Raw genomic sequence first — 26,413 nt, forward strand, 5'->3', positions numbered from 1 at the left:
GACCTACGCTTGTGTTATCAGGCATTGTCCGCTGCTTTCGACCATTATAGTAACCTGAATACTGGCGATCGAAACTTGCATTTAAACCAATCACAAGAAATAATTTAGTGCAACATGAAATGGTTTTTATGTTTGTATAAAAATCACTCGGTACAAACGTCAAAACATTCTAGTAATAACACCGTCTTACCAACGACGGGAATTGTCCACGATCACCCCGTTGTCTATGGAGAAATTATCCGTTGGAAGCCCAGCAATATTCCATGCCCGAATCTTAATCAGGTCACCCAGGGTTGCGCTGAGGGAGAAGTTGTCCGAGCACGTGATTTCGTGTTGCTGTTACGTCACAAAGAAACACATCAAACAATCATTGTAGTTTCGCAGCAGCACACTATGTACTATAAAGGCAATGTTATAATCGGTGTAATACCTGACACGATTTTGTCCAATCGTTTGTACATCGTTTTCGGAAACCTGCAGTGAAGGCTCCGAGATATGCGATGACTCCAGAAGAAATAAGCACGTCGCCTGTTTGTATTAAATGTTAGTGTTAAGTTGTAAATAGACCATGGGTCAAGTTATAATGGAAAACATACCCGTAAGGTTGTCGTATTGAGTTTGCAGATCCTTGGCCGCCTGCGTCCACCTCGTCTTCTCCCCGCCTAAACCTCCAATAAGTTTCTGAGCTCGATCCAACTTTTTGGAACACAGGTCGACCTGAAACGAGGCTTAGCTGTAATATGGTTTCGGCAAATTCATGCAAACTGACGGAGCAGCGACATTAATAATATATTGCCCACATTCCACACAACAAGTTCAATCAAGGTAAATATGCCATGACGGTGCACAATGTACATCTTATAAATAACTTACTTATTGTACAATAGTTTGCAAAACTAACCTGTGTTTATTTTTAATAACAAAAGTTTAATAAAAACACCAACCTGAAATTCGAGTTGTTCCTTCTTCTCTGTTGCCGTCTTAAAATTAAACTGGAGTTCGGCCAAACGATCTTGAACTTCCTTCAGTTCAGCTCTCTTCGCATTGAGGATCGCCATTGTTTCCGATAAAGATTGCTCCGCTTCAGCAAGCTTGATTTTCTTCGGTGCAACAACCTGTAGAAACACGGGGTGTCTCAATGGAAAGCAACACAGACATAAACAACGAAAGTAACCCCTTTGTCACTCGTTCACAAGCACTGATAAACCATCAAACTGGTGAAAAATCTGAGTTTACCTAAATACAAACTACTAAATAAACGCATAAATCCGTTAGTGCTCAAATTTTATACGAAATTTTCTATGGCATACATAAAACGTTAATCGAATATTTGTCAATGAATTTTGACAAGTGATCTGTGCTGTGAATATGTTTTTCAACACCATCTGTCTGAACACACCTTTGCCACTCGGTCGTAGACTTCCATTGCGAGAATCCACTTGCACAAACCTTCGGCAGCCGAGGAAGCTTTGACAACTTTGTTGGGATCGAAATCAGGGTTTGTCATATATTCGGCTCGAATTTTCTTCATGATGGCAACCTTTCCACATAAATAACAAGCATATACTTACACATCATTCGACACAAGTACCTCGTGAAAATGTTTCGTGATGCATCTAAACGCAAAATGTTTGCAGAAAGTTTTACGCTTACCGGTATATTATCCTTGTCATATTGTTGCAGAGCACCCAGAAAGTTCATATCGCCGAGCAGACGCTTGCTGGGTCCCCAGTAGTCCAATATTTTCTCACCCTTGCCTGAAGGATCCGCGATCTTCTCTGGTTTGACGTCACGCATGACGCAAACGGCCGACATGACGAGTTTGACGCCCGACGGAGGATTTTTCATGGACTTTACAATCGTGATGTCAGCAGGCTGCACAAAAGTTTGGGATTACAACATACGACTGTACATACAAACATAAGCAGCCTTTTAAAGACTTGTGTGCAATATAAATGACCTATTGCGTAACTAAAAAACAACTTTGCGAGCCTACAATCTTAAACATTCACGGCTAAAAAGTGTGTTTACTTTTAGTGTCTTCAAAGCAGCCATGGCGGCTTCCAAAGCCGGAATCGCTTCAGCAAGGTCGCTCTCGCATTCATCTTTTAGAGCTTTTGATTCGGCGGCTTGCTCGTTAGCGACGGCTTCATCAGCTTGCACAACCTTTGTACGTTCCTCTACCACAGCCGTCTCTTTTTCGATCACCTGACAATCAAATTTGTGTTAGTACAACGTCGCATTGCTCGTGAAATTAGTGAGTACAGTTTTACAATTTTACAAAAGTTGAATTTGTAGTACACTATACCTAAAATCGTTTCAAATCAATAATCAACTTTGTATAGACCTGCTGGAAAAGTGAGCACTAACATCACCAATAAGTGTTTTTTTTAAATTCTTACACAAGTAAGCAGCTTTGAAACGTCGCAAGTAACTTACAATCAACAGCTTGCTGTTCTCCTCCGCGGTGACAATAAGTTGAGGTTGCAAATCCTGCAGTTCCTTCTGCATTTCCGCAACTTGCCCGGCCGCAAACTTTAGTTTGTCCAAACCACCCATGTAACGTTTCTTGGCTTTCAGCACAGCGTCTCGCTTTTCATTGAGCAACTTTTTAAACGATGCAATCAGCTCCAAATACGATGTGGGTGTGACGTAGTTGTGACGTCCCATTTCGCTCAAAAACCTACACGAAAGTTTTCATTTATCATAAATTGTGTTTTAAATCATAAAAGTACTGTTGGGCAATTTAGGGGAAGTTCCGAAATTTTGAAAAGAAGTCAAATCTATTTTTATATTTATGTCAAGGAATGTTACTTGTATAATGTGGAGAAACTTACTGTTCGGATAGAGTGCGCGAGGAAGTGTGAAAATGTTGGCAAAGAGGAACAATCTCCGTTCTCTCGTGGTCAGAAAGTTCAAGGGTTTCCAGGAACTTGTTCGCCACAAGCTCCAAGGCATCAGCTGGCCAAGGCTGCGATACCAAACAAGTTAAATGACCACAATATTGGACTTCCAAAATCTTTAAGGAGTTTACGCTATGTATTTGTTATACGAGAGTATTTGCCACCGAAGAATATATTTCTTAAATTTTCATGGTTGTTAGGAAATTGCGCCTAAGATTTCGCCATTAAGGAACAATAAAGCTGCTCTGCTAGTTTGTAAGGCAAATAAATTCCGCCTCTTTCTTAAACCTAATAATGGGAAAGTAATTCATATTTACTAACCATACAAGCACTGTAATCACACAATAACAAGTCATGCATGCACGTGTTCATATATTTGCGCACCTGGAACCAATCAATTGTGCAGCAATTGATCAAGGATGGAAACTGACGAAGACGATTTCTGAAAGCGTCGCCGATTGGTGAGAAGGCGATGATAATGTGAAGGTTTTCTCGACATCGACTGACGAAATACGCGAACATGGAGAGGGGACTGAAGTCGGCGTTCTGTCCAAGTTGTTGGGACATGATTGGGCGCACAGCCTAGAAAAAGTTAGGCCAATGTTATCTGTGTTCCGGTTGCCTGAAAACACCCCAAAATACTCGTTTAAAAATACACAAATTTTATGACGGGCAGAGAACTATGTGACGATGATCTGATCAAAATAACACAAAAATACACTTTTTGTTACATTTCTGTTGTTTTTGTTCTATAGACTGACTTCAAAAAGATTGAACTTTACTTTACAGTTCAAAAAATATATTTTTATTTTCTAATAAACACGCGAGCTTTCGCGAGTTCCTCTCGCTTCATCAGGTGTCACAAAACTGATACGGTTTATTATATATGTACATAAAAAGATTGAAATTTGTATTCGAAGTGAGATTGTAGATAATAAAGGTTCGGCAACCTCCATAAGTTCCTGCTTCTCATCGACGGCAAAGAGGTTTGCCACTTCACCAGTATTCAGGAGACTGTCAACATCCTCCAGGAAGGATTCGTCTTTGATCTGAGTGTCGGTGAGAAGGAAGACAGTTTTCTTGCCCTGCGCCCCAGCTCCTCGGAGTAGAGTCTGTGAATACATTCGGTCGTAAACGAGGAACAAATGACGTAAGATTATAAAAATAAGGTTTCATCGAGCAAAGTTGCAATTACAAAATTATTTGATGTAGACGACAACAAGTGGGCTTAAAGACAGGAAATCCAGACGACTCATTTTGATGTTGAAAACATCATTTATTTTTGTATTTGTTTGTGTAATACAAAACCTTTCATCCTTAACATTTATTAAATAGCAGTGGTATTTCCCAAATGGCATCAGTGCTAACCTGCCGCTAATTAACATTTAAGGCCGCCTTGACATTAACCACCATGCATTATAACAAACTATTCGCATGACAACCTACCTTGAGGTCCTCTTTCCACTCTGGAATGCCGTAACTTTTCGAAATCTCCGGTTGGAAGATGATCATTTCGGACATGGCTGCGGCCAAACGTGTGAGAGATTGGCGGCCACTTCCACCGACGCCAACCAAAAGGGCGTTGCCACCTGGTGACTTCAACACACGGGAGATACGCGACAAATGCTCCAGCAAATATCTAGACGAAAAAAATCAAACGTAAGTTTTTGTGGCTAAGTTAACAGAATATGTACTCGGCGCCTTAAAACCTGTAACGAGTGTGTCAAAATACGAATATGCAAATATAATGTTGCTGTTGCTGCCAGGCATATTATATTTTAACAGTCTGTTCTTCTGGACCATTACCCTGAGGAAACCTTGCTGGATGGCAGGCGAAACGTCGGTGAATACAAGTTACGTTTTAACGTGTCAGAAGAACAGAATATTAAAAAAGCACCTGAATACGACGAGGTTCATTTGCGCCTTATGGGTCTGGTTGTATTCGTCCAAGCTTAGTTGGACAATGTTGGTGAACTCTTCGATGGATTTAACTTCCTCGTACATTCTGTCCTCTCCCTGGGCGTCGATGTTCATGTAGTCGCCAAACACCAGGGATCTCATGTCATCCTCGCACAGCTGTAGACACCGAAACGCTCCTTTTAGTAGATTCCAACGCGAAAGTGCATTCTCCATTAACTAAGTGTGCTCAAACTGTTACGTTCGAAACCTTAACCAGGCCGCTATGTAATAGTTGCTGTAACATTACCGGCATGCCAGGTTGGGCAAGGTGTTCAAACAAAGTGTCGTAATTCTCCTTGAAGTTGTCTTTCACCAACGTTCTTGTCAAGTTGTAAAGCCACGTCCGGTCGCTGTCGTCCACCAAACGATCGTAAAACACGCGGAAAACCTCGTGCACGAAAAGTCTGTGAAACACAGAGCGAAACATAATAAACTTCGTTGTCATTTCCCTACAGTTCTTGCGAGCAGTCAGTAACATTTATAGGTGGACCATTTATGCTGATGGGTATGCGATGTAGTTTTTATATGTTGTACCTGATAAAAGTTTTCTTGTTTTCGATTTTTTCCTTTTTAATCACCAAACAACCCAGCACCACACGTGAGAAATCTCTCAGGTTGAAAGTGTAGTGGGATTTTGCGGGAGTGGGAAGAAGGTTCTCCATCGCCTCCTTGTAAACCTGGCGATCGCAAGCAAGAAATAAGTGATGGCAATTAACATTGTTCACGGAAAAAAGTTAGGTTTCCCAAAAAGGATTAAACAGTATTTGTCAATATATTTGTCTTCACTGTATTTGTTTTAAATACCAAAGTGACTGATTTTAACTCGAAAATAAATGATTCCGTTCTTGTGGTACAACAGTACGTAACAATCAACATTTTATAAAACTCTTTGGCGAATACAAACCCCACAACTATATTATACGTCACTCCTCATGCTTACGTGCGTGGTGGCGCTGACAATTTGCTGCGAGATAACGAGCAAGTCGCTCGGAAATTCGTGAGCCTTCATGTGAAGCGACATCAGGGTGCTGAATATCTTAACCATGGTATCGTCGTTGAATTCTAGGGTTGATACGATGTTGAAATGACGCATGAAGCGTTGCGTCACCACGTTGCGAGCGCCGCCTGGTGGACCCATGGCTGCTACTATTATGACGTCAACCAATGAGATCTTTGTCGTGTCTTTTAGGTCGTACCTGTTTGATGGAGTTGGTCGACCATTCAATGTTTTGGATCGATTCATATTTTTAAAAACGAACATTTAAAAAAACGCAAAAACGCTTTTTAAACAACTTTGCTACCTTCCATGAATTAAATGTGTGATTTGAAGTAGTAATGTTTCATGCAATCGCATGATTGACAGGACCGCCACACTGCGCAGGTCCTTACTTGGCGATCACAGCTATCGTAATTTGAAGTATATTCGTTGAATATAATTATCGTACCAGTTTCCGTGGTCAAAATATTGCCGCAGGAGTTCGATTGGGGGTTGAGCTCCGTAAACTTCCCTGGCTGGCATGTTCATGTCGTCAACGAAGATCACGCATTTCTTACCCATTGGGGGTCCATAAACACCTGCAAACACATAACAGATGCACATAATTGCATATGTGGGATGCAGAGAGATTCAAATAACAGAATACAACTAAGCACCTTTACGCCTCTTGTCGAGCTTGGACATGATGAGACCTTGCGTCTGGTTCGCGGTAGTTTTAGCCGAGAAGTTAACAAATGCTGGTAGATATTTGTCCTGGGGTAGGTTGTTCATCAGTTTTTCCTTCACGTAAACGCTTTTGCCTGAAAACATGAATATGTTAATTTTGGTAAAAACATGTAGTGTGAGGTAAGATGCAGAGCTGCCAAAATGAGTGGCGACTTTAGAACAAGAAAGGTAAGTTGCAAAACAGGTACATGATATTTTGTATAAAACAAAAACGGTTCAGTGGTAATGGCAAACAAACGTACAAAGTTTGTAGTATTCATCGTTACTTCATCAAAAGACAATAAACTAAGATCAAGGAGACAAAAGTAGAAAAAAACTAACCAGTTCCGGTTGGACCGACGAACAAGATCGGACGGCTGTGGCTGATGCAAATATCAAGCAAGTAAGCTGATCTCGCCGTGTCCATAGTAGGCACAATCACATTCTGTATATTAACCGACTTGTCGGCAACTAGGTCGGAGCCGCGCAACAAGTCAGTCCATTGACACCATTTCCCCCTTCCGTTCAGCTGGAAGAAGTAATCGTGGACTAAACCATTATCCGGCAAGGGACATTCGAGCTTTCCGATCGAGGAAGGGAGTGGGTGGCCCTCTAACTTGCCGGCTTGAAACTCGCGCAGGTAGTCGCTGAATTTGTGGCGCCCATCCAGGTCAACCACGGCCGCTACAGACCACACCAGTGAGAATAGGAAAACGCTCTGCCAAAATATCAAATTTGTTTTACACTGCATAAGTCAGTCTGGTTTTCAGGCAAACATAAGCCTAACTTCTTAAAAAGATTCAAAGAATGTGAAGTCAGGTTTTAAATTCCTTGGGGAGAAATGGCATGTTTTATACCTGAATCCAAATCCTCATATTTTTGTTATCGGCTGCATTTTCATCGTTTGCGGCGTCGTGGAGTAACATTTCAAACATGAACATAAGACTCCGAATCAAGTTCGCTTCCTGAGATGCCAACACCTACACGAAATAACAGGAACATCAAACCGTGTTTTTTTGTAGTTGTTGTCCGAAATGTTGTGTTCAAATATGAACTAAAGCAATGACACATATCTAACAAAACATCATCTTTTGGGAACAAAAGTTGTTCAACGTGCTAAATATTTACCTCCCTGCAGCTCTTATGCACAAATCTAAGACAGGGTTCAAGCATGGTTTCAAACAGAGCTTCAATCAACTTTCCGTTGTCATCCCGCAGCACTGGAGGAAGTTCCTCGAGCCAAGATACGAACATTGGTCGCCAACCGAGTGAGGACGGTTCCAGGTAAATCATACCACAGCGGCTTACAGTGGCAGGCTATATACAAGAAGATTTATTTTGAATAACAGGGATTTATTTCGGAAGTTTTGCAAGCTTTAGGTCAGTAAATGACCGCGGTAACTTTAGATATGACCTTACATTGTTTGTTGAATGCATAGTATTTACTATCTACGTATGTTCACAAGAAAAACATGCTAACTTCATTAAACACGCTCAGTGGTGCAAATTGCAACAATAAATATCTTTCCCACGGAAAAACCAGTAGTGTTTTAACACATTTCCTCAACAGAAAAACCTACCGACGCCTGCGACAAATCTTGTGTCTCAAAGATGAGACTCATGGGCGGGGACATCTGGATAATTTCACCGGACATGAGACAGAGCTTCTTGTTGTCGTCCAACACAGTGTTCATGCTCTCAATCCACAGAGTGTCGATTGGACCATCAAATAACACCCATTTCCTATCGGGTGTGTCCGTACTCGAAAACTCGCGAAAGGTGTTTGCCACGTTGCCGTCAGTCCACTGTTACGTCACAAAGACAGATAAAGATAAAGCAGTTTAACGTACAGTCTACTACTGTGGGTGCAAAACTAGACTGATATCGCTTTACCTCGTGAGAGACGGCGTCGAATTCGCCGAAAAGTTGTCCCATAGTGACGGCCTTCGGGTTTATTGTTTTGTAAATGACTTTATCTTCTTCATTCTCCCCTCTGTCGTGCATGAAAGTAAGGGCGTCGGCCAATACGTGAAGGCACTTCGTCTTACCGGCGAATGGATCTCCCACCAACATGAAACTAAAAGCGTGTCCACACGGTTAGTTGGCAATACACATGTGGTTTAAACCTCCAGGTACACATTCTTTTGTACATCAAGCATGCACATTATGCGTTGCAGTATGTTGGTTTAGGATAGTTATGATACAAAATTACATTTTCCACCTGGTGGCATTTCTGCACATTCGGCGAGGAACTAAATTATTTGCATGATAAGAATTCATGAAAGCAAAAAAAAAACATCGGTCTGAATTAAATTTGGGCGAAGCTAAAAACTGTGCGAGAAACTGCGATAGAATTCTGATTGTCACTGCTGTATTTTACCCGTGTCTGACGATCATCATCTCGTAGGTCTGTATGATTTTCTCAATGAAGACGGGAACTGGCTGGACGTGGTGTTTGTGGCAAGCTTCCTTCGCTGCGATGAGGAAGAGATCATAATCCGCCTCCGGAAGAGTGACTCCAGGAAAAAGATCGGACGTTATACCGCGGAAGAGCGGGACGTCGTGGGAAAGGAATTTAGGAAGATTTACATCCTGGATGGAGCGGAGAAGCTGCAGATAAAAGTAAGGAAATTGAAGAAACATGAAGTTTTGTGATAGTTGTCGCAAAAGAGGGGAAGTCCAAGTTTAATTTTTCATTTAAATATATTGTAGAACGTGCATTTAACTTAGTTACCGCTTGAACCACGATCATATTTTGCATAACATCAACAAAAAAACAAAAAAGGGAAATCAATTACTCCAAACACATCAGTGAAAATTCTCACCAAAATATCCTCGTTCTCGTCGGGAAATTTCAACTTCAGGTTGCCTGCAGCCACAAGCACGGCTTTAACAGCTCTCATCCCGTAATCGTAGTGGAACTGAGAAGAAAGCTGTTCGGAGCACAGTCTGTAGGTCATCACAATCTTCACAGAAAGGTTCCGAGCATCCAGAAAGCCGCACGAGTACAGTGAAATCTCGGCGATGAGCGCGTAGTCCGGTACCATCATCGCCACAGTACGGAAAAGCACCTGGTCGTGAATGACAGGATATATTAAAATGTATACGTTTAAAATCAGTTATATGAATAATTGGGAATAAAACCCACAAAGTCGTGCAGATTAATGTGAACACTGTCAGTTGAAAAAAAATGTTATCTTGTCCTTATTTCCGATTAGTAACTGAGTTGTTTCTTCGCGAGATATGGTTAAATTCTGCGCATCTTTAATTTGCCACTATTATGCAAACGATAAATCTACATTGAAACTTACCTTAAGATTGTCTGGAAGTTCTGACCGTCCGGCGTAGCCGGGGTTCATGGTGATGGCAACGAAACAGTTTGGTTTTAAATTTAACTCTGAACCCTCGAACAAGAACACATCGACGTGTTGTTGGATCGCACGTTGAATGCACAGCATCTAAAATCGGAATCGTACGACGACTTTTTGATCAGCACCATTATGAAATTTATGTTAATAAAAATAAAAAATAAATAATTCGCGAAATGCGTTGGAAAATGTGGGTTTTAACCGTAAATAAACACATTGGTTGATGAATGTTAACATGTTTTATAACAACAAACTACCTATACTTTTTCTGTTTGGCAGCGGTGAAACAACGTGTATGAAGCAAGGCGAAAAATACACGGTACGACTGTAAAACAACAAGACAAAATAATTAAACGAACCTGCTGTGCGATGACACTCAGCACTTCGAGTTCAATTCGGTTGAATTCGTCGAAACAAGCCCAAGCTCCTGACGAAGCAAGTCCTTTGAAGAACTTCCCCATGGCAAGATAGTCGAGGCCGTCAGAGCAGTTAAACACCACGCACTGGTAGATAAATATTGACGCGAATAAAGGTGGAGTTTTTTTTTTCACAAAATGTTGCATTAACAAATATACGTTGTCTTGTGGCCCACAGGAAAGCATTGAGAACCAACAAAATACAACAGTTTTGATTTAGATTTTGTCATAACTGACCTGTACAGCCAATGCTTTGGCCAAATCCTTTGTAGTTTCTGTTTTTCCCGTCCCAGCTGGACCTTCGGGAGCTCCACCCAGATTCAAGTAAAATGCACCCACCAGTGTTCGGTAGCAACGATCAGTCAAAGGGGTGATGACAAGCCTTGAAACGTGTATTACATTCTAAAACTATTCAATACAGAAAACAATCCACGTGCTGGCCGTAATTGAAACCATTGCATCCAATTTACAAATGGTTTTTATTCACACATCTCACCTGGGGGAGTTTCCCAAGTACTCGTACGCATATTTTACGTCAGCGTTAATGATGTGAGCACGGGCCTGGTCGTTTTGCCAATAATAACGAAGTTGGGCGAGCCAGTTGAAATCGTTGTCAGCGGATACGCCTTAAACACAGCAAGGCCCTTTAGCTGGTTAAGCACAGTACAACTTTGTCGTGGTTACCTTGTTCAACCATCTCGTGGATGACGTCACGTGCGTGTACGTCGATGGTGACGAGGGCACCGAGAGTGATACGAGTCTGTTTGGCGAGTTTGCCTCGGACCAGGTTTACGATATGACTTAACTGCGCGCAAATAGAATGTCGGGTTTTGTTGGTTATTCATAGTTGTGCTTTGATTGTTCACAATGCAATACATTGCAAAGATTAAAACTAAGAGTTGAAGTTAAAGAAAGGGCCACATTCTTTCTCAAATTAATCTGGACTAAATTCTCAACATAGAATCAAAATTATTCTTACTTGTTCCTTCAAAACGTCAATGTAATCCTTAAGTCCCTGCAGCCCGTTGGCACGCAACGCCTCATGAACCTCGGTGGTCCAATGCATTTGAGACACATAGAGGACGACCTGTCAAAAAACATAAAAATAAATATATTTTCCTACCTGAATATTGCGTCTTGTCGTATAACCTTGCACACAGAGGCATACCAATAACATACAATAGAAGCTGTCTCACTTTTACGAGTCTTAGTAAAAATGTTTATGTTAGTTTGTAATTTGTAACTCTCATTTTTCGAAATATGTAAACACCGCTGTGTACCTGGCCTGGCCATTCCGTTACCCACTGATGTCGTTCGACTTCTGGATACGCCTCGTTTGATCGAATTATGACGTCACGAACGGATTTGAGCATTCCTTCTTCAACCTAAACAGTAAAAACGCTTCAGTAATTTTTCAGTAGCGATTTGTTGATTAATTATTGCAAAAAATGTATAAAAAAACATTGCTGCACACTGCCAAAAATACTGGAAAATATATGTTTGCTTTGCTTGAAACGCATTAAAAATCCGAAACAAACAGTTTTATTATGTTGCAGCCATTACCTGCAGCAGCCATTTTTCGACAGACCCTCTTGCCGCTGACGTAGATATGAGATCGACAAGCTCCACTTTCTCCCCTTCACTGCTGAACATCGCCTTGATGTCAAGGTTGTCGAGGAACTGCAGCTTAGCGATACCCTCGAAGCACTTCTTGAGATGAGGTTGAACTCTGGTGGGATCCTTTGTCTCCGAGAGGATCTCAAGCATCTCATCGTTCGAGAGGAAGAAGAATCTGAGAGAGGAGGAGGTTTAGTAACGGACAATTGTGAAGAATTTGTTTAGTGGTAAACCGTAAAAAACAATAGTTTTTGATTCAGGTTAACGATGGGATGTATTTATTAGTTGCACGTGGTGGAACTTGGTTTTTATTGCATCTGCAATTCACTTTTAGGCAAAAAGTTTCAAAAGGATGACTTGAAAAGACACTGGTTCTTTGGTTCCAATCAGTAGACTCTGCATGGTATTAACTTCCCAAAAGTATGAATACACATATTAAAGCGAATGAATCTTCCCCTTTTTACATATTCTGTCGTTCATACCGTGAGAAGAAGAGACGTTTCTTTTCCAAATATGCGTTAAGACCCTTCATGATTTTGTCAAGTAATCCGTTGCTGTCCAGTAACTTCTGTAGGAGGCCTTTCATGGACGTTGCGGCCATCACCTGTAAACATGTAAAAAAGTGTTTTTAATTTTAGGTTATGTAACACGTACGGAATATGTTTCCCTGAATACGTGACCAGAATATTTTTCCCACATAATAAACCAATAAAATTGACACTTTGTGTCACACATCTCGACAAGTTGTTCCCTTCGTTTCATTTTTTGCCATAGGACCAATAGTAGTAAAAACGGTCGACTTAGCAAATTCACAAGATGTTTGGGGAATTGTTTTGAACATTTTTGGAAATTTGCGATGACGTATTGCCATACCCGGTAGAAATTCCAAACCGCACAATGAACTCACGTGTGGATCTCTAATGACGAATCGCATAATCTCCTTCCAGTTTTTGTCCACGGTGGTGAAAAGTCGTCCCTCCTCAGGCATCTGCTGCATGATGTCTTCCGAGCTGAAGATGGGCTCCAAGTAGAGCCACTGTGCTTGTACTTTGAGCCACTCGTCCAACGTATCCTGAATGTTGACCAAGCGTTCCTCCCACAGCTGTGGGCGAGAAACCAAGTTTAAAAACACATATATTTTTGCTTGGTTATTATATTGTGAAGAACTCTTCGTTCTGTTTTAAACCAGTTTATTGGTAAGGTCGGCAAGAAAGCATTTGTGTGCCAAAAAAGCAAAAGCATTCTCAAGAGCCTGCAGTTTTGTTTAACGAGCATTACCTTTGTTTCATCTTCAAAGGGTTTGATGAAGGGGGACCCCCTCATGGTTTGGGTTTTGACTATCTGATCATCGAGTGTTGTCTGAATCTCGTCGAGGGAAGATAAGATCGACACTCCAGAATCCCGATATTCGAGTGTGTTGAAGCAAATCTCGCCCCAGTCTTCCTTCATGCGCGCGAGCGCCTTCTCCAGTGAGAATTCCTATGGACAGAGAAAAATCGACCATATTACGCTCACATTTTGTGAAAAGATGCGCAAGGAAAGGTAATATGCGCGAAATATGAAATATTATTTGAAGTCAAATCTTTGCCAACCGATTTTATCCACAACACGATGTTGGTGCCAATAACAATTCGTGTCTTTAAAGTAGTATCAAGTATTTTGATAACCTGATCAGGGTCGAAGCAATGCTTGATGATAACGAAGGCCATTTACGAAAAGAAAATGTTGCAGTCCTTGACATTAGCTTGCACCTATGTACTTGTAAAATGAACATTCATAAACAAACCTTGCTTGCGGCGCCACTGATCGTCTCAAACTCGTTCATAAACGGTTCGAGATTTTTCTTCAGCATTTTTCTCAGCGTAGTTCCGGCATCCGGAGTCAGATCGTCACCATATATCTCAGACATCTTCACCCAGTGACGAGGTCGAATACCGGGGTTGCACATAGTCGAGATGAGCGGAATGTTTTCCTGAATAAACAACTCACTGCAGAAGACTATGTAGTTGACGCACGTATAAAAATATTTTGGTTTTACGAATCTAAATAAGGTATGTGAACGGTAACTCTACAGACATCTCTTACGTTCATCGGTATTGGAAATAATCGTTTACAGGTGGAAAGAAGATTAAAAGTAGGCAGTGAAACAAGTTCTATTTGTTATGAAACGGTCCTCAAATGCGTCAAAGTGTGGTCCATACGTAAATGTACAAACTTTCACCATTTTGTGTATAGTCTTACAAGTCATGATGCAACACAGAAGCAAATACTTTGGAACCCATTGGTACAAATGAAATACCTTAAACTCTTTGACGTCATCCATGATAGCGGAACAGAGTTCAAGGATGACATCTTTCTTTTCCTCCTCAGCTTCCTCATCCTGTCCAATCTTCCTCCTTCGAGGAGCATTTTTTCTCTTCTCTTCCTCCATTTTCTTTTTCCTCAGAACAAAACTCTTGTTTGCTGCAAAACAGGATTTTTAAGACATGTAAGGATATCTTTTGTCATAATTACCATACACAGTTGGTGGAGATAAAAAAGGTTTGGTTTGTTTGGACAAGGTGAAAAAACGCACAAACATTAGCAACTAACTGACTATAAATATTATGTATTGACGAAATACAACGTCCACCGGTTATTGAACGCCGACCCACCTTTGTAGATTTCTCTCCAAAATTCGTCGACTTCACCTTCGATCGCTTCACTCTCCAGCTTCATAAACTCACCATCCATCCAACGTTTCTCGGCTTTCTGCCACTTCAATACTGTGCTGTACAACTTCTGGAAGGGTTCGATTGAAGTGAGGATGTTGTCCACGAGAGGATAACTCGTTTGATCCCACTTGAAAAGCACCTCTTCCTGTGGTTGTAGAAATGAAAACACGATGAAAGGTTTTTGTTTGTTAAACGAAGTTTAAACAAATATTTTGACATGTGCCTATTGTGGTTGACGAAACCTGCAAAAGTATCATTTTAAAAAGAAAGGACGGCCACAGAAACGCATAATGTTACAACGAAAGGTTTTAAGTCCCAAAATAAATAAAGCCTGCCAGTCACCTATAGCCAAGATTAAACGTACAGTTCTACTATAAATAACAAGACATTTTACGTTAGGAATGTACGCTGTGAACATCACAGTTACCTTGTTGATGAAGGAGATTTGCTCTTGTGCTTCGGCAAGTCGCTTCTGAACAGTGCGAGTGTCATTCACGTATTGTTGCATCATGTCCAGTTCTCCACATTCCTCGAACTCGCTCGCTCTCCTCCATAACTTGTTGAGTTCCATTTCGACTCGTTCGCGTTTCTGCAACAATTCCTGCTCGCCGGCCTTCTTTGAATCTTCAACAAGCTGAAAAATATAGGGGGGGGAATGTAAATATTTGGAAAATGGGCATGCAGTAAATTTTATTTAAACGATTTATTTTTTTCATATTTTACATCCTGACCCACAATCTTAGCCAGAAAAAAATACACATGTCACATATTGTGAGCAAGGTTTAATGAAGACGTTGTTTTTACATTGAACACATTGGCCGAGCAGACTTCGATCGAAGTTTTAAACTTATTCTTATCGGTTGTAACTTTATAAAAGGGGTTACTCAAGCCACAAAATCAACTAGTTTTTATGTAGGTGTAGTATCAGAATCATGAGTCAAACCAGGGTCCAAATAAACCGAAGCACTGATAGTAGACTGAATATTGCGCACCGTTTCGCAATAATTAATTTTCACATTATATATATGCTCAATATTCATTATGTCTGAAGACCACATATAAACACCAAGCGACTCACGTCATCGTTTTGTTCAAAGATAGGTTGGATTGTTTTCGGCCACGTCATCACGGCGCTGTTAAGTTCGACGTCTTCCTGAGTAAAGATGTGGACATCCAGGAGGAAGCTCAGCCTCTTGTGACTCTCTCCGATCCTTTCCTTAAGCTCCGTCACCCCTACGGATAATAAGATATTTACGAACAGTGACTTTTGCGACCTTAGGTATATTGAGAGCTTGACATAAGTTTTTCCAGCGGTAGAGTGGAACCAAAGCGAATTTAATTGTAACAAATTTATTGTACCAGGAAAAATTAATGAAGAAAATATTTCGCAGGAAACTTACCGGTGGTTCGTGCTTCCTTCACAAAATCGATCATGCTCATCATCTCCTCGCTGTTTTCAGGGTGTTTCAGACATCGCTGCTTAATTTGTTCGAAACGTTTGCAGATGCTTAAAACAAACAGCGAAGTCAGTAACACTCACCTTGCACACAGGCATCGGGCTAAGTTTAAATGCAATCCCGACATCAAAACACACCCACACACACACTTACTCCTCATTGTCGGATCTGTGATCTTCCGTGAGTCGGTCGAGCAATGTGTCTGCATGTTGCCTCGCGTAGTCAACAAGTCCACGTTTGATGTCCTCGCAATCCAGACGAACCTAGAAACAAACAAGCTTTACTGTGGCAGTACAAACTGACATTCTTCATAAGTTATTTTGCACCAAGGCTACAAAAGATGCGACACGATAAACTGCCCACCATGTCGAAATGAACAATACTGTCGAGGTCCATAATCTCTGCTGCCACCATGCGGAACTGGTCGATGTAAGTACAGTAATCTTTAAAAGAATGTTCCTCCGATTTGAACTTTTCAATATCGGCAGCTGCCTCGCCGTTCACAAGGTAACTGTATTTCTCCACTGAAAGCAAGTGTGTTGTTGCTGCATTATATTTGTAATTGAAAATTTACATTTTCTTATCCTGATTTTCACATAAAATATATTTTTAAATTATGTTTGTAAACAAATCTTTCAAGGTGATTGGACTTTGCAAAGCCTTTTCTGTGAATTACTTGTGGCACGCTTACCAAAGAAATCCATGTGTTCCTGGACGGACTCAAAGTTTTTGCTTACTGCTCTTCTCAAGGTCACCTTCACCCACTTCGTAAGGTGTTCCGCCACTGTGGTGTCCACATTCACTGTGGACGACGAGCCAGAAAGCCATGATTGTACGGTGGGAACGCTGTGCATACTTCCGCTGATCGTATCTGCAACGAACAGGATGCATTCCTCCAAGTCCTGAAACGAAAATATTATGCTAAATATTGTCATGTTGACATAAAATTATCGTAGTATAAATGCTTGCTTTTCATTACAAATGTCTATGTTCGATTAAAAAAACATTTTCATGTATCTAAGACAGGAAGCGAAAACCTAACATACATAAACCATCCTTGCACAAAATGCTTTGGTCGCTTCCAACATTTTCCATGTGTTGTGGTTTTAAATAATGATTTCTTTCCTCAATGTAAATGGAAGTAAGTTTACCTGGGAACTGGGATAGAATTCCATTTTGCCTTCATCAAAAGTGAGTTCCATTTTGAAGATGGGAAGTTTGAATTTGTATTCCAAATCAAACAGTGACACCCAGTGTTCGAGAGATCGCGCAACGAGATCTTTTAGCTGCAGAACACATTACAAATACATGTATGCGAGTCAATAAGCAAAACAATACAAAACGTTGGTACATACACAGGTAACTTAACAAAAATATTGTTTATTAACCGTGAAGTTTGGGGTGCGCTTTCTGATGGAGTTGTATTTTGGAAAAGCTAATGTTCACAAAAAACTCCATCACAGTAAAATATGACAGGTAAAGCGTTTATGAAAACGGGAAGCACTGAAAATGTAATTGTCCCCATGCAACAACATATGTCCAAGGGACCAATACGACGATAACAATGAAATACAAAAAATAACAGATCAAGTATCTGTCACAACTGTAATTTAAGAAAGGGTCGTGGAACGTTGTATACATAAGGTTAAAACTGAGGGGTGATATTTCGTTATTACAACACGTCTACGAGGTGTTTACAGAAAATTAATTTGCAGAACCATAATCGACAAATCTCTAGGCAAGTCGTCTATATTGATGCACTTTGTTTTTTAAAACTTATGTAACCAATTTACCTGATTGGAAATTAACGTTGTGACACATGAATAAAAGGAATCAAGTTTGTCCTTTTTGATCATTTTGAACTTCTGGTCATCGCTAAATACGTTTATGATCCTGGGATACCACCTCTGCATCAAACGATCCTCGGATTTTTCGCATTCAATTGCTACATGGTTACGCAGATGTTCAATATCAATGGGTCCCTGCGTTCTACATCACAAGATACAGTGTGATTAGTTTTTACCCACAAATTGGGGTTCATAAAAACAACAAGATATGTGTAGAAGAATACAATATATGCGTGAAGATGAAGTCATTCAAGGTACATTACCATGAAGTAGGTAACTTAAATTACAAGTTTTAAAATATATATTGGTGCCTTAATGAGCAATTTTAACAATTGTTTTGTCTTTCAGAAAAACAACTGAAGAATTTATAAAAGGTAATAATGTTCAATGCTAAACAAAATGGACTAAACCCAAAACAATTTCACAAAGCCCAAATAAAAGAGCATTAAATTTAAGTATGCTACTCTCGAGTCCCAAAGTTTGTTTTTTTACCTCAGATCAGACAGATCCACCATGAGGATATACTGTAGGTTTGTCTGACACATTTGCAGAACAGTTTGCATAGACTGATGGGTAATCCATAAGTTGGCTGCAATATCATTTCTAGCTTTGACGAAGGTGTTGTGCCAAGGACTAGAGTAATCAATTCCCCTGATAGGAAAAAGTTTGGTATAGAGTTAAGCTAGATGAGAAAAATCAACAAAAAATTAACATAAACAAATAGCCATGTCACAACTTACAATAAAAATGACCATTTGAAACTGTGAGTCAAATTACACATAAGAAACAACACTTTTAGACAACCAAGACACATTAAATAGTAAAAATTGACCTTGATTAGATAAGGTCTTCACCAATTAAAAGTATGCTTACATTGGTTCAGAGGGTGGAGGTCCGGCTTGCTCCTCATCCAGCCCCTTTACTGATGGTTTCAACAGCACATGTTGAACTACATAAAAATACAATTTTGTGGTTAAGAAGTAAAACCATTGGTTGGTACAAAAAACTTATTGGAAAATATTTAGAAATGAAATGCATTTATCAAGAAAACGTTTAATTTGCTTGAAGGTCAGTGGTAATAAGAGGAAAAAGGGCATTTAACACCTGAGGATGGATATTACATAACAGCTCTCACCCATAGACTTTTTGGAACTTGCTTCAAAGTCTATTTTCACTTCTGCGAACGTGTCATTTATCAGTTCCTTCTGCTGCTTAGATTGTTGCAAATGTTGTGGAACCTTGGCCAAAATGGAATCCAGCCAATGTTGTTGCAAAGGTACAACTGGGCCAGATTCAACACATTTCTTCATGTACATGTACATTTGCTATCACAAGAAAAAAAAGTCAAACATATTAACTGTTAACCATTAAACATTCTCTTACCCGTCTCTTTCGTTCAACGCTCATCATCTAGAATGCAAGAAAAAATAACTTTATCGATATTTATTGTTTTTCACTTATACAACTGTAGATTACAAAAGATAAATGCTGTACATACCGCAGTTGGCATATTTGGCTCTGATTTTTTTGTTGGTGCTCGTCGAACATACTCAGCTGTTTCTTCAGCTGCCTGTTCGGCCTCCTTGATACTAAGATGAAAACAAAGAAATCATAGCATTTCAATTAGGACAAACCTTAATATCTATTTCTAATGAAAATTGCTTTGTAGGTTATACGATGACCTAATTGTCATGGCTGTATTTACATCTCCTCTGCAAAACCTTCCAAAGCAAATGACTTATATCTCAAAAAAAGCTCAAATCTGAAATGTTCACGGCAGAATATAATATTGCCGAAGATTTTAACAAAGTCACTTTAATTGAAATTTAGGATTTTAGAAGCAGGAATTTATTGAAAAAGTTGCATAAAACCTACATTATGTTGTTAAGAACTTGTTGGTAGTGTTTGCTTCTTCTGTATGTCATCAGTTTGCTTTTAGAAAAATCTCGACTTCCGCCTCCCCCTGATGCCATTCCATTGCGCATTGGAATTGGTGGAAGGCGTTGGCGATTGGAGCTTTTCATTGTACCTCCATTGCCCAAAGAGTTGGACATCTTCTCTTTTGAGGAAGATGCCATACTTTGTGGTTACACAATAAACTTTATATCATTATGGACACAGAATAAATATTTTTTTGTTGTGAACTGCAAGAAAAAGACTTTTATATACAAACCATATAAAAAGCTACCTAACAAATGATGATCATCCTACTCACAAAAAATCATAGGTTACTTGTAACATGGGCACCTATAAACAGGACTTAAACCTCACATCTGCAAACTTGAATGTTACTACACGTCTGCATTTAAAATTACAAAACGAGGATTTGACAGGAGGTTATTTAAAAATGTAATTTTAAATGTGAAGTTTCCATCTGTGTCACGCACAACAAGTGGCATGGGAAAAGGAAAGATTTCAGGAAGAAAATATTAAATCTTGTCACACATCTGCATATTAGTAACCCTTTCTATTGTAAACATAGGCCTACACCTTTAGAATAGGTTTTAAGACTACTCTGTAATTTGGAACACTGCATAGAACAAAACTTGGACCATGTTTCTTAACTGGTCCACGGCCTCCAAACGCATATTGCGCACATTTTAGAAACTTTGTTTGGGCTGCCTTCAGCTCGATTTATATCAAGAAGATAACAGTATTTTTCAAATCAAATACTTCCTGTGCAAAACGTATACTTTCGCCTATTTAAGTATTATTTTTCTGTGAACCTGTTATTATACATAACTTAATGTTAGGTTCATAAAATCATCATAAAAGTTGTTTTGAAATATTACCTATCCGCAAATGTAAAATGGTTGAGAATTGAGAACCACTGCACTGCTTTGTTGTGAATATTTAATAAGGCCGTTGTTAGTTGTAATATTTACAAAACACACTAATTTCATGATGAAAGACGTCGCCAAACCTGTTTACAATATCAATAAAACCAACGCAAATGTAAAATCCAGTGTTACTTTTCACAGTTTTTCGCATGATTCGTTTCCTTAGTTACTGCGGAGAGCTCTGTAGCGCTACATGTGGCAAAATAATTTTTGAAAGGGATAAATGCACGGGGTAGTTGAAAAAACTAAAAAAAAACTTTTTTTGCAATCCCAGCTTTAAATGAAAGGTGTATTATTGTTAGCTACCGCCAAACAGACTGAAATACATAAACTTACATTATAAAATAAATTAGGAGGTCAAGAATGATTTTATTCATACCAGCTTGGATATGTTTTGTTTTTGGTTGCATCGCGAATTCAGTCAGCATTGGTAATAACTACTTTTAAACGTCAATTATTGTAATTTGATTGGGTCATAAACATGCAAACACTACACTTTGACGTAACTTTTTTGTCAATTGTTTTTTTAATTTGTATTCACTGCGACACACCTGGCTTCGTCTCGCGACGCATCAATGTGCCGTGACACGCCGTTGCGGTACATGGCAATGCAATACACAAGTGGATATCCCAAAAAAGTTGATAGGCTATCTAAAAAAACGTTTCGAGACTGTCATTCGATCAAAATCGTCTCACCTAAACTGTGGAATCATTCTTTACTTTTTGCTTGAAGAACTTTTTTTGTTCCAGTCAAATACAAATCTTCAACATATCAGCTTTAATACTGCGAAATTTACTGGCGGAAAAACAATAAAATGTACAAATGTTAAACATCATAAACACTGCTGTGTTTGGACGGCACTTAACGTAGGCACTACGTGAAGAATTTTATGTTTCAATACAGTAAACAAATGCGCACAAGTAAATGATACTGTTGGCGTTTTGTTTCGTTTAAGGGAACAAACAGTTGACTTAAAAAAACTTTCCCACTGAAGGAGCTCACTGCGTCGCATAACACGGTTACAAAATTCACGAGGAAGTTCCTTTGCATTTATCCATAAACTTCACTTCAGGAGGTGTTCATTTTCTTTTCTTTCTCCCAGAACCAGGAAAGTGGTCCGGAAGGAATTTCCTGCGCTTCTTTAGTTCTTCCTTCACGTTGAGACCGAACTTCATATTCACAGACGGTCCCCAGATTTCGTTGTCAGCCAGGTACAAAGCCTGAATGATCAAATCGTGAAGCTCCCGACCAAGGGTCCGTGGATCGTCGAAAGTTTGCAATGCAAAGAGTGCATACTGTTCGCGCCGTGCCAAGGCCAATAGGAGACGCAACTCAATAAGCAGCGCTGTGGTGTCGGGCGAAAACGCCTCAATACCACTGAAATGCTCATAGAGCTTCTTGATTCGGCCGCAGTGACACTCCTCGCCTTCTAGAAGCTTCTGCTTCAAACCTTCGTCCGCCCCACCGATGTAAATCTGACTCGTATTGCCTATGTCAGGCAATGTGTCGGAGGTGGTATCGTGGAGTACAAGCAGGTACATGACGTTTTCGGTGCTGGACGGATCAAAGCCATCAGGAATTGGATGGCACAATTTCCTTATGAGAGTCTTTACTTTGGGATGAATCCATTTTAACTCCGATGGAAAATCGAACCCCAGTTCGGTGCAGTCGCTCGATTGAACCACCCACCGCTGCCAGGAGAATTTTGGGTCATCTCTAGCTCTCACGGGGGTGGAGTCGTCGCCTTCTGACGAGTCTTTCGCATAGGGATCTTTTTTAACGTACACGAAAGCTGGACACAAATCCTCTTTTTCAAGTTCCCCCGTAACGTTCAGTGTAGAAGGTAGATTGCTTATGGAGGCCTTGTGCTCGTACAGAACAGTCTGTATGTGAGCTTTTCGGACAATACCCTTGCGAAATTGCTTGGGAAGATCGAAGAAGTCGAAAGGCTTTGATTCTCCCGACTTAGTGTTCCACCTTTTAATTTTTAAGAGAACATTTAAAAGATAGGCAATGCCAGTCTATAAAGCAACACACTAATTGTTTTTCTAATATTTGAAAAGATTTATTGGAAATCACCATACAGTTGACACACATTATTTTTAAATTTTGCGATAACAATAGTGTATGAACATCACGATTCAAAATATTGACAGTGTGGCGCCCTCAGACCATGAACAAACTTAGTAATTCTTAATCAGTGCTAAATTACTGTACGTACCTGATATTGTACTGTTGTCGAATCAAATTGACAGCGATCTTTTTCGGAGTTTTGGGTCTAAACGGCTTTAGGATGTCGGTTGGGCTTTTAGCAGCGCTAACGCATTCGCGCAAGGCAGCTTTTTCTGCAAACTCCATGGTGTTTCCATTTTCTGTCACTTCCTTTGGCATATACCGGGTGAGATCCTTGCACTCAAGAATTTCCTCCAATTTTCCGTCCTTTTCCTCATCGCCAAGTTGTCTGCAAAGCATAGTCACATTATAAAAAGTTTCCATTCATTTGTTTCGTAAAGAACAAAGCATTATTTCAGTCCCAATAGTTATTTTGGTTTAAAACTTCAGATGCAATAGCATGCACGCAACATAAGGTTTGGCAAATTCTAAAACTTAAAATGAATACTAAAAATATGGTGGCGCCTATAACTTAGAAACCTAAAACCGTGGTTTTAGCCAGGTTTGTAACATATATAAAAGCTTTTTTAATGTGTATTTGTTTGCCTTAAATGTTTTATTAACATGCGAAGTTGTGGTACAAATAATACTACTGAAAGCTACGTACCCAACCCATATTCTATTGGTTTTGCAACCATGAAAAGATTATTACAAATATCCTTTATAGCGCGTACAATAAAAGTTTACATTCGACAACCCCTTTTAAATGTCACAGCGCTATTCATTCGTGATACAATCAGCCTCGGTAGCTCGCCAATCCATCTTATTCTCTGTTGACTGAGCGCCTAGGCGTTCTTTATGATCGCACAAAGTGCCGAGCAACGTCACAATGTCTGACAATAAGTTGGCCGAACAAAGCTAGAACGTGTTTGGCATGTCATAAAACAAGTTATCAACGCCTTTACTAAAGTCGCAGGGTTGTGTTGTAACTTCTTGGAAAGATTAAAACCCATTGGAAAGATGATAAAAAAGCTGCTTTGAAGCTATTTTCGTATAAGCTTTGCAAATTTGGATCATTTTGGGTTGATAGGAATTCACTTAACGCAGAATAACTCGTTAGTTTCATATCATGAAAAGTAGCAACGAATTCCTAGAAACCTACCTCAAATCTAACGTCATAGTAATATTATTGTTCCCGAACAAAGCTTCTTCGAATTTCAACAGAACCGCCTTCTTTATGAGTAGATGTTGTTTCTGTTGTTTGTGGAGGTCCAGCGCTTGGAGAAGTTGTTCCAAGTCTGACAAAGGCTTAGTAGTTTTCTTCTGTGAAAAGCAATCACATGATCAAAATATACTTCAATGAATTTGACCAAAGGCGTTGGTCGCAGATTTATATTCCTAATGTAGAAATCTCCACTAATGCCAGTGGCTACAAATCGTCTCAAAATTAGGTTGACTAAAGTGTTTCCTAACAATTCCAAAACGCTTAAAATTAGATTTAAGCCATCGAAAGAAAAACCTTATGATTTGTTTTCTGTTCTTCAGCTTCTTCCTCTTCACTTTCTTCCTCTCCCTTCTTTTCATCTTCACTTTCTTCCTCCTCTTCTTCTTCCTCGCTTCCTTCTCCATCCTCTAACCTCTTGGCCTTGGCCGCAACTTCTTTGTTGATCGCTGCCAGTATTCCAGCCTTTATTCTTTCGCCGATGTACATGAGATCTCTGTACATATCGACCAGCGCAACGTCGCTGTTTTCTGTGTCTCCCATGCTGAGAATGTTTTTCAACAGACTGTTGTCACCCATGCCGCCTCTAATATATATCGGCACGCACGAAAGTGGCCTTTTTTTAAAGCGGAACACGCGGCGCCAATTGTTTGGTCAATATGTACACTATACAGAGTTATGAAAACACGCGACGACGGAGCAGGGCCTGAGGAAAAAGTGTTTGCGTTTAAACTCCGGCCAAGTGTATGGTTAGGTGCGATTGGAAACTTTGGTTTGATCACTGCCCTGACAACGCAAGAAGTGCGTTTGTTTTGCCTTAGAGTCGTGACCAATTTATTGAAACGATTGCAGATAATGTTTTGAGTTCGCGCATAAATTAACATCAAATCCTTACTATATCCGCTCGGACAAAACTTACAAAATCCAGCTAATTAGTTTAATTTGCGATTTATAAACGGAATATAGGTTAACCTCGTGGCGTTAAACGCAAACATGAAAACCTAAAAAAATGCTGTCCCAAGGCATTGGGCTGCAGTTGTTACTCCAGTCAAGAATAATAATCAACAGGTAATAATTGTAACTCTGACTGATGTACAAATAAACAACATTCTGGTGATCCGTCGTGCGTCTATACTAAACGCACCACCCTATAAATTCTTGTGTATCATATACAGTACAATCGTAAATCGGTGCAGAAATGCTACTACAGCTATTTCGGTTTTCCCTCTGGCTAAAGCTATCAATCTCCGCTTACCTTTGTCTACCTGACGATACACAATCTTGATAATTGCTTGCCGTAACACTGCGCTCAAAAGGTTGACTCCAGTTTAGAAAGAACGGTGGCGATGTGGATGCTGAATAGATTCCCTTACAAGCTATTCGTAAGTTAAATCCCATCCCTCCTTTGTTGTGTAACAATACTTTTTATGACACAACAATGCCCAGAGCAGCTTGGGTTGCTCCTCCATGACGACGGGTTTGGATAGTGAAGCCGAAAAACACGTTTGTTGAACTTTTACGAGGAAACGGTTGGCGATAAAATATTTATGAGACAAATTAAACTTGGTCGGAAGAATAAAGGTAGTAAAATTTTTATGCGAACTCAAAATACTCCATTGGTTATGGTTGCTTACTGGAGCTGAGTAATGTAAACAAGTACATGTTCATGTGTAGAAGCAGCTTGAATCAAAACAAAAACTAAAGACGTTTGACAACTCCTAACCTATAACCATTACCGCAAGAATTTGTCCTGAAGTGGCGACAGTCTCAGGGCTCAGAGACCGAAATGACAATAAACCTTGAGTTAGAAATTAGCTAAACGATTTGTTCGGATCAAAGAAATTAGAGATTCTGTATTCTAATTTCTCCAAGCAAAATAATTCATTCTTGCCACTGTGTTTTGGTTTACCTAACAGTACAACTCTTTTCGTATGGATTTGCTGTACAACGAATTTAAGCCCCTAAAGTCTCCCTTTCTTATCTGCCTCGTCATTTCTCGGGACAAACGAATTGTGTATCCTGCGGCCGCAATCCACACACCACACACACATGGTATGTGAGGAGAGGTTTGTTTGCCGCTTTTCAGTTACAAACCAGTTCGAAATCTTAGTCTCTCACAACATCTCAAACCAGGCTTTCCTACTACATGTACCATGAACATCAGATTAAAACAAAAGAATTCACGCCGGCTCATTTCTTTGGTAAGTAAACACTTCATTAGGGAGACAACACTTATCATATCGACCACACTAGTG

General features: G+C 39.9%; 2 protein-coding genes across 2 annotated transcripts in view; both read right to left on the reverse strand.

Moving 5' to 3' along the window:
• Positions 1-20,123, reverse strand: part of LOC145895999 (dynein axonemal heavy chain 12-like) — a 28,824-nt gene extending 8,701 nt beyond the window's left edge. The window contains exons 1-53 of the mRNA XM_082984788.1: positions 19,859-20,123; positions 19,482-19,572; positions 19,367-19,393; positions 19,119-19,308; positions 18,857-18,932; positions 18,476-18,634; positions 17,930-18,125; positions 17,288-17,422; positions 16,828-17,038; positions 16,500-16,660; positions 16,290-16,399; positions 16,080-16,186; positions 15,758-15,912; positions 15,107-15,313; positions 14,620-14,824; positions 14,265-14,428; positions 13,752-13,937; positions 13,244-13,444; positions 12,873-13,067; positions 12,448-12,569; positions 11,912-12,140; positions 11,629-11,733; positions 11,328-11,435; positions 11,033-11,153; positions 10,845-10,974; positions 10,586-10,730; positions 10,292-10,435; positions 9,876-10,022; positions 9,390-9,635; positions 8,945-9,174; positions 8,458-8,641; positions 8,145-8,369; positions 7,693-7,881; positions 7,422-7,544; positions 6,907-7,282; positions 6,516-6,659; positions 6,308-6,437; positions 5,803-6,058; positions 5,397-5,539; positions 5,110-5,266; positions 4,801-4,979; positions 4,350-4,542; positions 3,854-4,015; positions 3,288-3,485; positions 2,838-2,971; positions 2,440-2,683; positions 2,032-2,208; positions 1,654-1,875; positions 1,400-1,540; positions 945-1,115; positions 597-717; positions 431-528; positions 191-336 (exon numbers count right to left, since the gene is read on the reverse strand). Of these exons, the coding sequence (XP_082840914.1) occupies positions 191-336; positions 431-528; positions 597-717; positions 945-1,115; positions 1,400-1,540; positions 1,654-1,875; positions 2,032-2,208; positions 2,440-2,683; positions 2,838-2,971; positions 3,288-3,485; positions 3,854-4,015; positions 4,350-4,542; positions 4,801-4,979; positions 5,110-5,266; positions 5,397-5,539; positions 5,803-6,058; positions 6,308-6,437; positions 6,516-6,659; positions 6,907-7,282; positions 7,422-7,544; positions 7,693-7,881; positions 8,145-8,369; positions 8,458-8,641; positions 8,945-9,174; positions 9,390-9,635; positions 9,876-10,022; positions 10,292-10,435; positions 10,586-10,730; positions 10,845-10,974; positions 11,033-11,153; positions 11,328-11,435; positions 11,629-11,733; positions 11,912-12,140; positions 12,448-12,569; positions 12,873-13,067; positions 13,244-13,444; positions 13,752-13,937; positions 14,265-14,428; positions 14,620-14,824; positions 15,107-15,313; positions 15,758-15,912; positions 16,080-16,186; positions 16,290-16,399; positions 16,500-16,660; positions 16,828-17,038; positions 17,288-17,422; positions 17,930-18,125; positions 18,476-18,634; positions 18,857-18,932; positions 19,119-19,308; positions 19,367-19,393; positions 19,482-19,572; positions 19,859-20,061 (8,819 nt within the window). The 5' untranslated portion in view covers positions 20,062-20,123. The remainder of the gene's footprint in view (positions 1-190; positions 337-430; positions 529-596; positions 718-944; positions 1,116-1,399; positions 1,541-1,653; positions 1,876-2,031; positions 2,209-2,439; positions 2,684-2,837; positions 2,972-3,287; positions 3,486-3,853; positions 4,016-4,349; positions 4,543-4,800; positions 4,980-5,109; positions 5,267-5,396; positions 5,540-5,802; positions 6,059-6,307; positions 6,438-6,515; positions 6,660-6,906; positions 7,283-7,421; positions 7,545-7,692; positions 7,882-8,144; positions 8,370-8,457; positions 8,642-8,944; positions 9,175-9,389; positions 9,636-9,875; positions 10,023-10,291; positions 10,436-10,585; positions 10,731-10,844; positions 10,975-11,032; positions 11,154-11,327; positions 11,436-11,628; positions 11,734-11,911; positions 12,141-12,447; positions 12,570-12,872; positions 13,068-13,243; positions 13,445-13,751; positions 13,938-14,264; positions 14,429-14,619; positions 14,825-15,106; positions 15,314-15,757; positions 15,913-16,079; positions 16,187-16,289; positions 16,400-16,499; positions 16,661-16,827; positions 17,039-17,287; positions 17,423-17,929; positions 18,126-18,475; positions 18,635-18,856; positions 18,933-19,118; positions 19,309-19,366; positions 19,394-19,481; positions 19,573-19,858) is intronic.
• Positions 20,124-21,586: 1,463 nt separating this feature from the next.
• LOC145896074 (uncharacterized) lies at positions 21,587-24,860 on the reverse strand. The gene is made up of 4 exons (XM_082984904.1): positions 24,456-24,860; positions 24,099-24,259; positions 23,046-23,285; positions 21,587-22,801 (listed from the first exon to the last, which is right to left on the reverse strand). The coding sequence occupies exons 1-4, from the start codon at positions 24,735-24,737 to the stop codon at positions 21,904-21,906; spliced, it is 1,581 nt and encodes a 526-aa protein (XP_082841030.1). The 5' UTR covers positions 24,738-24,860; the 3' UTR covers positions 21,587-21,903.
• Between the last annotated feature and the right edge of the window lie 1,553 nt (positions 24,861-26,413).

This window comes from Ascidia mentula, chromosome 1 (genome assembly GCF_947561715.1).
Source record: "Ascidia mentula chromosome 1, kaAscMent1.1, whole genome shotgun sequence".
Lineage (NCBI taxonomy): Eukaryota > Metazoa > Chordata > Ascidiacea > Phlebobranchia > Ascidiidae > Ascidia > Ascidia mentula.